Source organism: Takifugu rubripes, chromosome 10 (genome assembly GCF_901000725.2).
Source record: "Takifugu rubripes chromosome 10, fTakRub1.2, whole genome shotgun sequence".
NCBI lineage: Eukaryota > Metazoa > Chordata > Actinopteri > Tetraodontiformes > Tetraodontidae > Takifugu > Takifugu rubripes.
Genome location: NC_042294.1, coordinates 6191135 through 6204546, shown reverse-complemented (window position 1 = coordinate 6204546; position 13412 = coordinate 6191135). Strand labels below are relative to the sequence as shown.

Below are 13412 nucleotides of genomic sequence, written 5' to 3'. Positions count from 1 at the left end.
CTTCCCCGACAGCTTTCACACAATTAGCTGACGTCCAAATCAAGATCTTTAATTATCTAAAAAGGCCCCCTTTGTTTTTTATTTATTTTAAAGGCTCAAGTTCTTCCTTTGTGCGTGGAATTATTTGGCAGTTAACCCTTTAGGTGCGTGGCTGATCATTACTAACGTTTCTACGGAAACTACATCCGTTCAGATGGAAATGGTCCAATTAACCGGGTCAGCTGTGTGGGGTAACCCGCTAAAGAGGTGGGTCAGTTAGGCTAGTTAGGCAGTTAGCTAACCGCCAGGTGCATTCAGCCAATCTCTTAGTTCCAGTTTGGGCTGCTTGACCTTATTTTAGTCGTAGTTTCATCATGTTAGTTGCTCTATTAAACCACAGAATCGGACGGTTTGTACCACAATTCGCCGCAGCTGGCCTGCATTAGCGACCATTAGCGTAGCTGCAAGAGCAACAGAAACATGCAGGTCGTTTAGGACAAGGAGAGAGGTTCAGATGATGCGGCACACTCCTAACGACATCTGCAAACACAGCTGGAATTGCTTCTGTCTGACAGGGTTACTTTGTCACTGGCGTGCCTCCCACATACATGGTACAAAAAAAAACAGCACACCAGTCATTTTGTCTCGACTGTAGATCGTTTTATTTATATTTTCACTTCAAAAAGCAATTTATAAAATTGAGACCGGAGAATGGCTGAGTGTGATGAATCCAGGTTCATTACCTCAGCGTGTGACTAAGCAATTCATTCATCAAAATGTTTCCAGTTTTCCGGACGCTCCCGCCGGTTTTGAGGTCGACGGTGGCTCCAGCAAAGGTCGATGACTTGGCGGGACGGGGTGTTTGGTCATGCGTGGTTCAATACGGCCGCCCTTCAGGAGCAGTTAGAGTAATTATGTGACAGACAGCTGAAAAGGCAGCCCCAAGCCGGGACGGCCCTTGGGGAATACAGAAAGTGGCAGGGAGGGAAAACAAAGGATCACCAAGGGATCCGGATACAAGGCCCAGAGTGAGGAAGATTTAGAGTGTGTATAGGGAACAGAGAGGGAGCGTGTAGGGTACCGGCCGCACTGCATGCTAATAAAGTGATCTTGTCTACTTAGAGTCCGAGCACACTGATGCTAACTAGCTTAATTGATAGTCATGTTGGTGATGTGAGAGAGTGGACGACACATAACCAATTAGTTTTTATTTATTTAGCTCCTCAAGTAGCCCTGTTTCACCAAACAGACTCCTTTTTTTGTTTTTGTGTGCATGGATAATTAGGTGTGCGTTGGTATGATCGCAATTTTAGCCTTTTCCCTCATATGCAGCATTAGTTGATATCAGAAGTGGAAACTTTACACAGGTGTAACTTTGTAGCATCTTTACCAGTCTAGCATTATGTTTGCTCTTTGGTTTCAGTGTTAACACACAATTTGTGCCAATCAAAAGAGAAAATACCAGCCTCTTTTGCCACTCAAAATGTCTTTAAACAGACTTAAAATGATGGGCTCTTCTTAAAGGGTTGTCTTTGAAAGATTGCAGCGCTATCAAAGAACAACGTTGTAGCCCACCACTCTTTGCTCTTGTGCCTTCAGAAAAGTTATTAAAGATTAAATATGCATTTTTTTGGCATCTCTTTCAAGACTAAAGACTAAAGTTTCGGCTGCAGTTGAAAGTTCATCATAATTAGCCAATTTCTTTTAATCAGCGGTGCCTTTTTTTCTTTTTTTAAGCCTCGTTCCGGGATTGTCAAACACTGCAGTTGTTTTTTTAGATCAGCAGTCCTCCCAGTGTGTTTGATCTAAGAAATCCCTGTAAATACCCGCACTCCACACATTTCCTGATGAATCACCCCTTTCCTCTCGGCTGCGGCGCTAACGCCGAACTGCTCGTGCACATCTCACACGCAGGAGGTCTTCTGCCGCAGCGCATGATTACAGCGATGGGAGTGAACCAGAGGCAGGTGAATGGCAGGAGGTCATCAGTCTCAGATGTGGGTGGAGATGAAAGCGTCTCAGCTTATCCGGTGGCTCTAGCGCTGGCATCGCCTCTCCCACGTTCTCATCATTTTAGATTAATCGACGTCTGGAACACATTCCATGGCCTCATCAACCCTTTACTTTTCCACTCTAATGATGCTTGCACAGGTGCACATGCGTGCCCTTAAATATGCCTTTGTGTTCCCGTTAATTACAAGCAAACCAGTTTGAACCGGTACCTTTAATGGGAAGAGTTCAGGGAGTTTTAATGAATTCCTCCTTTACCCAGTTGGCCATCAGCAGGATGGTCCCCCCACGTGAGCCTGGTCCAGGTCCAGGTTTCCTCCTGTTAAAAGGGTCTTTGTCCTTCCACTGATGCTTGTTCGGGGGGGTCAGGCCCTGGAGTTCTACAAAATACTTTCAAACAATCTTGGCCGTGAATCCACAAACAGGTCTTCTCTACTGGAGCTGAAACCCTGTAATAAGATCCATAATCTGCTGTGTAGCTAAATGTATCTGTGTATTTACTCATTCTCTTGTGAGCTTTAGCTCAGAATTAGTAGCCATTTGGGCTTTTATTTCCGGTGAGCGTTGTGGTTTCCGCGTCTCTCTGCAGTGAAACCTCGCCGCGTCCTCCAGTTTATGACGTGACCTTTTCCACTTTCAGTCAGAGGAGTTTGTTCAGGAGGAAACAAGGATCGGCGGGTGTGACTTTCCCCGTCCCCGGGGAGGTCCTTGTGAGTTTCCAAGGACGTTCGGCGCCTCTTGGCTTGGTGACAGATTGTCAATTATGGCCACCAAACGCTCCGCCAGAGGGTACTGAGATATCTCACTCAGAGAGCTGCACAGATCCGGGCTGCGGATGCGGCGGAGGATGCAGGCGCATATATCAGCTCCTGGCCCGTGCACCGTTCCATCAGTATGGACGCGGTGGTGTCCAACAATAAATGAAGAATTACTAAATCTACCATCCGTCCTGGCAGTCCACATTCATCCGTGAATCCATTTACATTCTTGTGGGGACCTTTTAGATTGTTTAAGGACAGAGAGAGAGAGAGAGAGCAGGGTTTTCCCAGTCCCGGGGGCTGCACATTCCCCGGAGAGACAACGGGCACAGCCCCGTTTATACATTCACATGGTGTCAGAGCTGCCAGAGAGGAATCCCACCCCACCACCCAACCAATTACCTGATTAGCTTTCTGAGAACACGCAGTGCAGGCGGGGCAAAGCGGTGCCGGTGCACGCGCTGGGGAGTTCTCCTCCTACCGTGCACGTGCAGGGTGCAGATTCATGTGTGTGTAAAGGGCAAACACACAACAGGGTCCAAATGAGATTAAGCTTCTGTTTAGTCAGACAGGAATGATGTCGATTTTACAAGTTTATCCATGAGTGATTTCCTGTTGAGTCCCGACTCGCTGCTGAAAGGGTGGCCTCAGTCTCTTTTATGCTTTTTGTGTGGGGGGAAGATCATCCTTTCTCTTATTGCTTTATTATTTTTTTTTTAAATGTGATGCTCGGCATTTAGTATTTTGCATGAAGACTTCAATGTGACCTTTAACCTCAGCACCTGGTCGTCTTATACTGGTTTGAATCTGTTACAAATGCAGCTAATGAGGGAAATTGCTTCCTTATTTGTTTTTTTTCCACATCTTTTTAAATGATTGCTGCATGCTTTGATGGGCCAGTTCTTTCCCTGCTAAATCAACAAAAATGTTCAAACAGGACCTAAATATGTTGTTTTTCCCCACTTGGTGATGGATAACCGGCACGCCACAGCACTCTTTCATGCCTTTTGTCCTGTCCTTTTTATTGAAGAGCTCTCTGCTTTGCTCTCCTGCTGCAGGAGTTGATGACCAAACTGATAACTGAGACACCAGAGCATCCAATTCCTTTTCTCATTGATCACCTGCAGACCAAGCAAGACAGCCCCAGCAAGCTGCAGAGAGCTCTGTCTGGCTCTGCGGCACTGTGGGCACAGAGTTCCCCGGGTTGGTAAAACTGCTTCTTTGCACGTTGGAGCGTGCACGGCGGGACGTTGTGAATGTGCGACTGTCTCTCCCGACAGAGTGCAAAAACCCCCGACGGGAGTACAGCAGCTATGAGAAGCCCTGGCAGATTCACCCAAAGAAGCCCAAAAAATCCAAGAGCGACTTGGCTGTGTCAAGCCTCTCTCCCCCCTCGCCAGAATCCAAGTCTGGTAAGTTCTGGGCGGGACACACGCTCCACCCATACACACATGATTGTACTTCTATCTTTGTGAGGACTTTCATACACATTATGAAAGCTACAGACCCCAACCCCCGACCCTAAACTAAAGCCAGCTTGAATCTCATCCTGGTAGAATTAGTATTTTGCTAGAAGAAGAAGTAGAAGAAACACACACACACACACACGCGCGCACACACTTACTTAACTTTTGTGTGCAACACTACACAGTTCTGATACTTGTTGTATCTTTTGTGTCCCTATTACACGCTCGGTTGCCTTCAATCACCAGTTTGAAAGAGATGTAATTATATCTAATTAAAGTTAGTCACAGTGTACAGTCTGACGTCTTCCTGCGGGCCTCTCAAAGTGCCACTGATGGGTTCGTTATAAAGTTCCACTTTTAACAGATTCGCTCCGCTGCTTCCTGCTCAGCAAATGGACCATTTGCAAAGTTGTAACGTTAAAGCTAAATTGATGCGGTGACCTTTTTTTTTGTGTGGTAATGAACCATCGCAGCGTTGAAGCATGACACTTCAGAAAAGCAGGCCGGGGCTGATCGGGGGTCGGCGTCGGTTTTGTAGCCAAAGAAATATTGAAAACACATGAATGATTAAAAGGAGCTTCTCAAGAACAGTCCTACTCCTTTAATCCTAGTCTGGGCTATCACAACCCAAAACAGCCATCTGCAGATCATCACACAGAGGAGAAGCTTCTCTTGCTGGAAGGATTGAAACATTTTTCTCCTCCAGTCCACAGAGACGTTTGCTCCGCAATGCTGAGCGGCTCCGTCAGTGGAAACAAGGTTGCAGGAAAAATGTCAAATATTCACATTTCTCTTTATTTATGTCTGCATCCGTAAAAACACAACGGTACTGGAGTGTAGGCAGGAAACGCCTGCGTTTTAAGCTAAATTCCTGTAATCCTTAACACAATTTATGAATTAGCCATCATATGCGAGCTGTCAGCACAGTATGTGGGTCATTTCCTGCTTCCGCCGAAGTTATTTTTGAATTTTAATCAAAGGGGCCGACGAGCGCTGTCCTCTGGCCTCCATCCAGCCCCCGAGCCCTCAAAGGGAAATATTTATTTTCCTACATGTGTTTCAATTCCCTGTGTTCTGATTCACAAAATCCTGTTTGGACAAACGCACGTCCGGCTGTGGCTTTGGTACGAGCCAGGAGACGTGCTAGAAGATTAGCGTTAAGAGCTGTGTCTCTGTCCAGTGCCGCGGTCGGTCGAGCACCCGTCCTGGGACTGGAGGGAGAGCCGGGACTTCGACGAGCTCAACCACATCCTGCAGGAGAGCAAAAAGCTGGGGAAGGCCTTGGAGAGCCTGTCGCGCAGTGAGTGGATGCAGACACTACGAGCAACTGCAGACTTTTTCTGCAATATCACTAAAAATCCAAACAGGAAACTGAATCAGGCAGCTAAAATTACAAACCCATGCTGAGCTTCCAACACACAAAATAAATTTTTGACTAGGATTAGTTGTGCTAAGAGCCGTTTTCTCCTTTCCACAGGCATCGCCGTCTCTGATGAGCTCGACCAGGTAGACCTCAGTGACATCTTCAAAATAAAAACCCCCACATAAACACGCTGCAATTACCATGGAAATAGTTGTGTCAGTCATCCTTCCGCAGCCTCATCAAATCAAAGTCACCCTTCATAACCAACCTCCGTTTCGTGCCACTGATATGTGACACCGACGCTCCAGGACTTGTGTTGTCTTTTTGGTCCCGAATCCAGACGTGCAGACAGATTTAGAAATGATGAGCCTGCACATGTTCTGCACATGTTCTTTTTTTTTTTTACCTGGTGCGGCTGTACATGTCCAAGGTCTTTGGCTCCCAGCCCAGAGATTTTCCGTCTTCTCCAGCGGGGACGGGACGGGAAACGAATACTAAACACCTCCTCTCATCATGGGCAGACAATAGTGTTTGATACTCGGCTGAATCCATTCAAAGACAAGCAGACGTTTCTTTGGTTTAGGCTTGTAAATGTGCTGGGAATAAAAGATTACATAGTCAGATCCCAGACAGGTCACGGACACTCGCATCACTACCAAATCTGCACGGTTCTCTCCCGGTCCGTGCTATGTTTTCCTTTTTGTTTCAGAATTTGGGAGGTTATAACCCGGTGCTGCGCCCTCGGGTGATCGGGCAGTGGGTCGGACGAGAGGAAGAGGACGCAGACCCTCTGGCCGCCGAGATGCTGCACCCGCCAGTCCCGCGGGCTAAAATCGAAACGTGTTGGAGCGGCAACAACAGCCCCGCTGGGAGGTTGGTGCTGCTTCATATACAGAAATGTGATTTCTAGCTGTCTGTACAAGCGTGTGCATGTGCTAATCATAAAAGAGAGATAAGAAGTTTGAAACTTCCAGAGTGCTCACAAAGCCATTGTTGGCAAAATTAGGAGGTGGAATTCTGGCTACGCTGCCTGAGGAATGCCCATCTGAATGGGCTTGATAATCCCATTTCAAAGGCCCCATCAAACATGCTTGCCACGATACCACTTCAACCCAATTCCAAATTAAAGCTAACCTCATTTCTGCATTCTCGCTGCAGGCAGAGGGGAAACGTTGGTGCTTGATATTTGGACAAATGTCCTGTTTTTGACAAAATAACCAACTTGAGCCGTATCAGTCGGTTGTCATCCACTCAAGCTGCTTTAATCCTCTCTTCTGATCCAAAAAGGGTCACATAAACACCATAATGGATCGGTGATAAGGAGGACGTGTTACTAACCTAAAACAAATTTCATCTAAAATCTGCTCTGATAGACTGACAGGCACTTCTTCCTTGTCTCATTTGCTGTCCTCCTGTTTCTCGCCCACGGTCACTGAGGTCCTTCAGTAGAGCTAACGGCTGATTGGTGCCGGGGTCAGGAATAATAAGTCCAGGAGTCGCGGGGGAAATCAGATACTTCTTGCCAGAAGAGAAGAAATGACTTCTTTTGTCAGTCTGTCCAGTGGAATGGGACTTTAGTGGAAAACTTCCCTCATTCCACACATAACCAGTCAAATATCATCAACCACCAGTTCCAGAGACGCACTGACGCATTTAATTATCACAGTGGTCCCATACGGACTATAAAGAACTATGTCGACTCTGTGACCCTTCCCCATTAACTGTAAATAGAAGCCATTAAACTGAGATTATCATCAAATTAATAGTCCTCCATCACTCCAATCCACGGCTTCCGCCTGTGGGATATGGAAATTAATTTCCACAATATAGCGGTACGTCAGAAGTCGGCCTTCCTAAACTTATCTGAGGCTTCAATTATGTAGGAAGGAGACATTATACGGTCATTATTCAACAGTAATCTGTGCTGGAGGCGAAGCAATGCAATTTCAACAGAGGAAGGACATCATCTTTAGAGAAAAAGAAATAAAGGAGAATGACTTTTTCCAAACTACTGTCTCACTGTACCGTGCTGAATTTTAAATCGCTGTCTCCACAGAAACCTCATGCACTGTAAAAGCCGTATCGTGTTGCTTTTGTTTGACTTTAGTATTTCAGAGTCCAGAGTCTCCTGGTTAGAAAAAAAAAAGAATTAAATCCCTGTTGAACCTGATTAGATTCAAGGCTGTAACTGCTCTAACGCACCATCTGCTCTTTCACCTCTTCCAGCCTCAAGTTGGAAACTAAGAGCAGAGGGCCAAGGGAGCACCAGCAGCAGCACAAGAAGCTCTTAGCCGCCATGCTGTCCCGGGACTCCTTTGACTCGGTCCACAGCCCCGCCCCCTCCATCACGGAGGACGAGATGGAGGATGACGACGATGCTATGGAGCTTCTAGGTACTTTCATTTTACAGTTGAGTCCAGATGTGTTTTAGGCAGCAGTGCATCACCGTGCAGCTGCCTCACAGCCAGGCTTTGAGTTTGAGGGGCTTCTGGGCTCAGGGGGTTCCTCTTGGTATTCTGGTTTCCGCCCACAGTCCAAAAACATTACAAACTTCACCTTGATGGGAGCAGAAATTGTTTGCAGATGTGAGTGAATTTGTTTAGAAATGGCAGCTTCTCCTGTCTTTATTTGTACCTCCCACTGGGTGACCATTGGGTTGGTCTGCAGCAACCCCAGTGACCCATGTGACCCCTGATTACGATTGGATGGATGGATGGATGGATGGATGGATGGATGGATGGATGGATGGATGGATCATAACCACATGCACACACATCTGCATCGTTGCATTCATAAATAACTTGGTTGGTTACTAGGACATAAATTTATTGAAACAGACTGAACAGATGCAGTTTTATAGTCGCCACTGACTGTATTGTACATCATACCGTCGATTAACTCAACTAGACTCACAGGCACAGCCCAAATTCTGCTCTTTTTACCAAATGCATGGCCACAATACTTTAATTACAGAAGTACGGGCTTCCTAGTTACTATCCACATGATGGTTATTACACAGCGGTTTACAGGCATTCCCATACGTAGATTCAGTTGTCCACCAAGCAGGTTTGCAGTAATTGGAAGTGTGTGGGTTTTTATTGTATAGGAATATTCTTCAACATTGTGGTAAATGTCAAAAACATTAAATGGGGCTTTAACCGGGAAAAATTGCCAATTTAGGAGCGGCAGTCCAAAAGTGTGAGAACTTTTTAGCTTATGTTGACCTCTAGTGGTCATAATATGACATTACACCTGGTTTTCGAACGTTTTACTCACAATTAGGTCTAAAACCATACTTTAAGAGCACAAAACGCCTCATTATAATAACTTTCAGCCTCTAAATTATCTGTGTACTCTTCAGCAAAAAATCTTGATCAGAGGTCCTCATCTCTGGAAAAATGCTGTACTTTTTGCCTTATGTCAGTAGTTTGTCTGTTGCCTGACACATTATCACCACACCTGCTCATAACATGAAAAAACATGAAAGCAATCGTCGCGTTGTGAAGATGTAATCAGTCATTTATCATGTCCAAACCTATGCAATAAGAAAGACCAGCCCTCAGCTACAATGAGCGTCATTCATATCATAAATATCCACTGGGAGGCAGGAAAGGAGTGCTGGATCCTCCTTCTTTGCAACAATTACAGCTCCAGTGTGAGAATGAGAAGCACTATAAAAGCAGGCTTAAAGGATAAAAAGAGAGTGAGTGACTAATCCCCATGTCCATTTCCAGCAGTAGGATTTTCATAACAGTGTGTATTTTTATCAGCACCTGGATCAAAGAGCTTATGAGGAAAATAACCCCTTTGGAGCAGCTTATAATAGTGTTGGCCAGGATATTGGAGACTGAACATAATTATTAAAAGCAAAGACACGGCTTAATAGGGATCTGCTCATGCTCGTAGTCTGAAAGAGGAGACAAAATCAGATTGCTGATTTACCAACTGCTTTTAGGAAACTTCGCCCTCATTTAGTCCTGCCCTTAATCATACGTAATTATAACGAAAGAAAACAAATGACTCAGGTTGTTTTGTCAATTCATGGAAAATGGTGAGAATCAAACCTTTGCAATACGTCATCTTTGACTAATATTCTATTAAAGATAGGAAGACGTGGTGGGGGTAGTCACCGCGGTAGCGTGTGGTACTGATTATAAATGATACGATGATGCTGATAAAGAGCAAGACAGGATCCCTTGAGGCTGATTGACAGCAACAGCGAGGAGACTAAAGCAGCGTCTGGTGCACGATGACAGCGTCTGTGTGTGGCCCCTTGGGTCAGGATCTTACATGCTCCTCCATCAGGAAGAACACACGAGCACACTGACTTGGCTTTGAGTTTCATTTCAGAAGCAGATCTTTGCTTCCGAGTGATTCATGTGTCTGGTTTTCGGCTCCTACGGGCCTTGAACTTTGACTTGGTCCCACTAAATAACTTTCTTTGGTGAAAGACCAAAGCTGGCCTTATGAGATTTATGACGGCTATGAATGACGCTTCTGTTTCTGACCTTAAGGGAGGCTTAATTGAAATTCATGCCATAGATTTTGCACTTCCTGGAGGGAAGATGTGTTGAAATGAGCGTTTAGAGTGAGATACTAATATGTAGCAAAGGAAGTCATTCATTTCCTGATGACTCCTTCAGCCATTAGCTTGCTTTGACAAAAACCAGTGACTTGAAATGTATCAACGTTTGTTAGCGTGTTAAAATGCTAAATCAACGGGAGTGGGTGCCGATATGCGTTTATCTTATTTGATATCATTTGACCTAATCGAGTCCTGCGATCTCCGGAGGCCCGCACCTTCACAGCGCTAACACAGGTGCTCTTTTCTGCTACCTGAGGCAGCAGGTTGTGATCGCTACAGCTGACAAACCAACAATTCCTTACGTCAACGCACATGCCCGCACACACGCCACCTTAATCACCCCCAGACGCCAGTTACATTTGATTGTGTCATATTGTGAAAAACCCCACACGGTTGTATCCTCCTCACAAGAAAAGGAGCTCGGGGGCGGAGCTCCAAGTGCCGTGAGTAGATTTCACATTACATCTTTCGCTCGAAATTAAACTAGAGGGATGGGCTCATCTCTAAAGGATTTGAGGCCCGAGGGCGAAAGGAATGTCCCAGTAAAAGTCTAACTGCGCCCAATTTGACGCCTGTTAAAGTCTCCACAGTGCAGATGGATACACTAATCAAGAGGCAAATTGCTGTGGCGTTGCAGAGGTATTACTGGAAGTGATTATCAACAGGCGAGTGGCCTGCTGGGATCAAACTTCCCCATAAATCTGGAGTCGTTATCACGCAGAACATTTCCCATCGCAATTCCCGGCGTGCATAAACTCAGATTAACTGAGGAGATTATCTGGCCGGACACAGCGGCGCTGTTTTCCGTAGGTTTCGGAGGCAGATGTGGAGCTGCGCCTCTGTTTTCTACGTTTTTATCTAGGAGAATGCGATGCAGGCGCTGGGAGCCAAAGGGAAGGATTGTTCACTCTTAAACAACACATTATCTCATCACGCATGTTTGTTTTTTTGTTTTGTTGCTCCGCCGGCCGCGGCTGCCAAGCCTCTCTTCTTGTTCAGACACATCCATGTTTTGGGTGTGATGGAAATGGTTTTTAAACAGCTCCGATGTTAATTCCTCCCCAAAAAGAAATCGTTCGGAAACTTTGAAGCTGGAAAAGTCACCAGAAACCCAGAAAGCGGGATTGGCGGCGGATCGATGCGCATGGCTCTGCTCTAATGTCTCAGCTTGATGGTTATTAGTAGGTCCTGAAAAAGTGATCGGACCTCGCGGAGGCTGTGGAGCTGCTTTTCCCGGGGGCGGGGTTGAAAACCGAGACGCAATTATAAAATCTAAGTGGGAATATTGTTTTTATTACAAAGCTAAACAACTGCGTCTCCACTGCGACTCACATCAAAGATGTCTGCGCGACGGCTAACCGCCAAGTGGAGGCTGTGCGCTCGGGGCCTAATGAAAAGCAAATGCTGGTATGTGTGTGTGTGGGGGGGGGGGGGGGGGGCAGAAGTGTGAGGTCTGCCAGTGTCCCTCTCAGTGCCCCGTTTCATCTGCGTGGCGCTCGCACATGTGTGCGTGCGACAACAAGGCATCTATCACTTACAGGCCATTAATTAGAGGCCGGAGTTATGCGGCAAGACGCCGTCACAGCTCGTGAAAGAATGGAAAATTCAATTATTTCACGAGACGCTGTAATTCCCGGAGGGCCGTGAAGCGCCTCTGGTTGGGTGCAGGAGATGAAAAGGTGCGAGGGCGCCTGTTTCCCCACACGTGGGCTGGCGCACCTCTGTCAGCGCCGCGCCTGAGAAGGTGTTTATTAAGTTATGGCGAAGAAAGTGCGCAAATTACGACCCCTGCTCCGTTTTTAGCATCTGAGGGCAGAAGAAGAGACAGCCAGACTCTATCCAAACACCATTAAATCAAGCGGGAACTCGGGGAAAGGGGAACTCACACAAACACTTATCTCTGCACGCCTCTTTCTGGATTTACCGTGATGGAGTGATTGCGGCACGGAATTCCTTGTCGCCCGGGCCTTTGTTGGGCTCGCATCGCTCAAATAGTTTCCATCTCTCCACCCTCGCTTCATGCCATCATCCCACAGTTTGGGCCTTTTATTTATCTGCCATACATCAGGGTTAGATGGCAGTAGGGTGTGTGTGTGTGTGGGGAGGGGGGGGGGCACGCATGGCTGCCCCGGTGCCCAGGGAGTGGAAACGCCACGAACGGGCAAGTGCGGACAGACAGTTGTTGTGTCTAGACAGAAGCCTGGGAGGCAGCGGCAGTCTCAGGGTAAACTGGTCTCACAGGAGACGCACTGTAGACGTACAAGGGTGCTATTGTGTGTGTGTGTGTGTGTGTGTGTGTGTGTGTGTGTGTGTGTGTGTGTGTTGGGGGGGGGGCGGGTTCCCATGAAGTAGGAAGACACTGAGAAGTCTAAACTGAACCTGTGTAAACCTGAGTAATCAGACATTTTTAAATGCATGAGATGTGCCAATCCACAAGCCTGGTTTTATATTTTTCAGTCCATTTATCGGATTTTGTTAAGTTGTGACGTAATACGCCCACACTTGCAGTTGTTTAAAAACACCCGGTCTTTACAGGCTTAGCTTTAGCCATCCGAATGTGGAGCATAATAGACCTGCAGGACAGGCTATGTTTATTCTCCATGTTTGTTGTCTTTTGTGTCTTCCGTTTTTGGCCATTTTCCCTTGACGGATACACAAGTGTAACAGAGCAAAATAACGCTAACTTTCACACATCGGAGGTCTGAAGCAAAATCTAGTTGCGCTAAACTGATTTCCGATAGTTAAACAGCATTATGCTGTTCACATGCTTGCAGGAATGATCTGATAACTCCAGAAATCTGATTTTTCTGCTGCTGTAAGATTGTCCAACGTATTTATTACGCAGTCATAACATCCGTCAGTCGGTTTACATGCCTGCCCACGCCATCCCGATAAGCACACGCATGCTTGTAGCGCGCGAGCCCCCGTCACTTCTCCTTTTCCCCAAACACTTTTGGGTTTTGGAGAAGCTGCCTTGGCCGGGGTTCAGACTGCTGTTACGCAGATGACAGGCAGCCCCCACTACCAAAGTGGAATTCCACGCTTGGCCGGGATTTAAACCGTCGATACAAAAGCAATTTGGTCGCTTTCACGCCACATTCGGGAGCGTCGGAAAGTCGCGCATTAGCACTTTTCAATGCGTTCTCATGAGCGGTTTGCACGTTTCCAGACAGCCGTCAGTACCAGGAAGCTCGGGGATGGGGGGTGGGGGGGGTGATTGGACTTGACTAATGTGTGAAACACACATACAT

At 46.5% G+C, this 13412-nt stretch overlaps 1 protein-coding gene across 5 annotated transcripts in view; it reads left to right on the top strand.

Moving 5' to 3' along the window:
- c10h8orf34 (chromosome 10 C8orf34 homolog) overlaps nt 1-13412 on the top strand; it is a 46024-nt gene that overhangs the window by 2275 nt on the left and 30337 nt on the right. For 4 of the 5 annotated variants that reach the window (XM_029843089.1, XM_003967977.3, XM_029843093.1 and 1 more), the window contains 6 exons: nt 3806-3950; nt 4028-4159; nt 5394-5513; nt 5691-5719; nt 6286-6449; nt 7803-7969. In XM_029843089.1, coding sequence (XP_029698949.1) covers nt 3806-3950; nt 4028-4159; nt 5394-5513; nt 5691-5719; nt 6286-6449; nt 7803-7969 — 757 coding nt within the window. The remainder of the gene's footprint in view (nt 1-3805; nt 3951-4027; nt 4160-5393; nt 5514-5690; nt 5720-6285; nt 6450-7802; nt 7970-13412) is intronic. The other variant, XM_029843090.1, reaches the window with a different exon arrangement.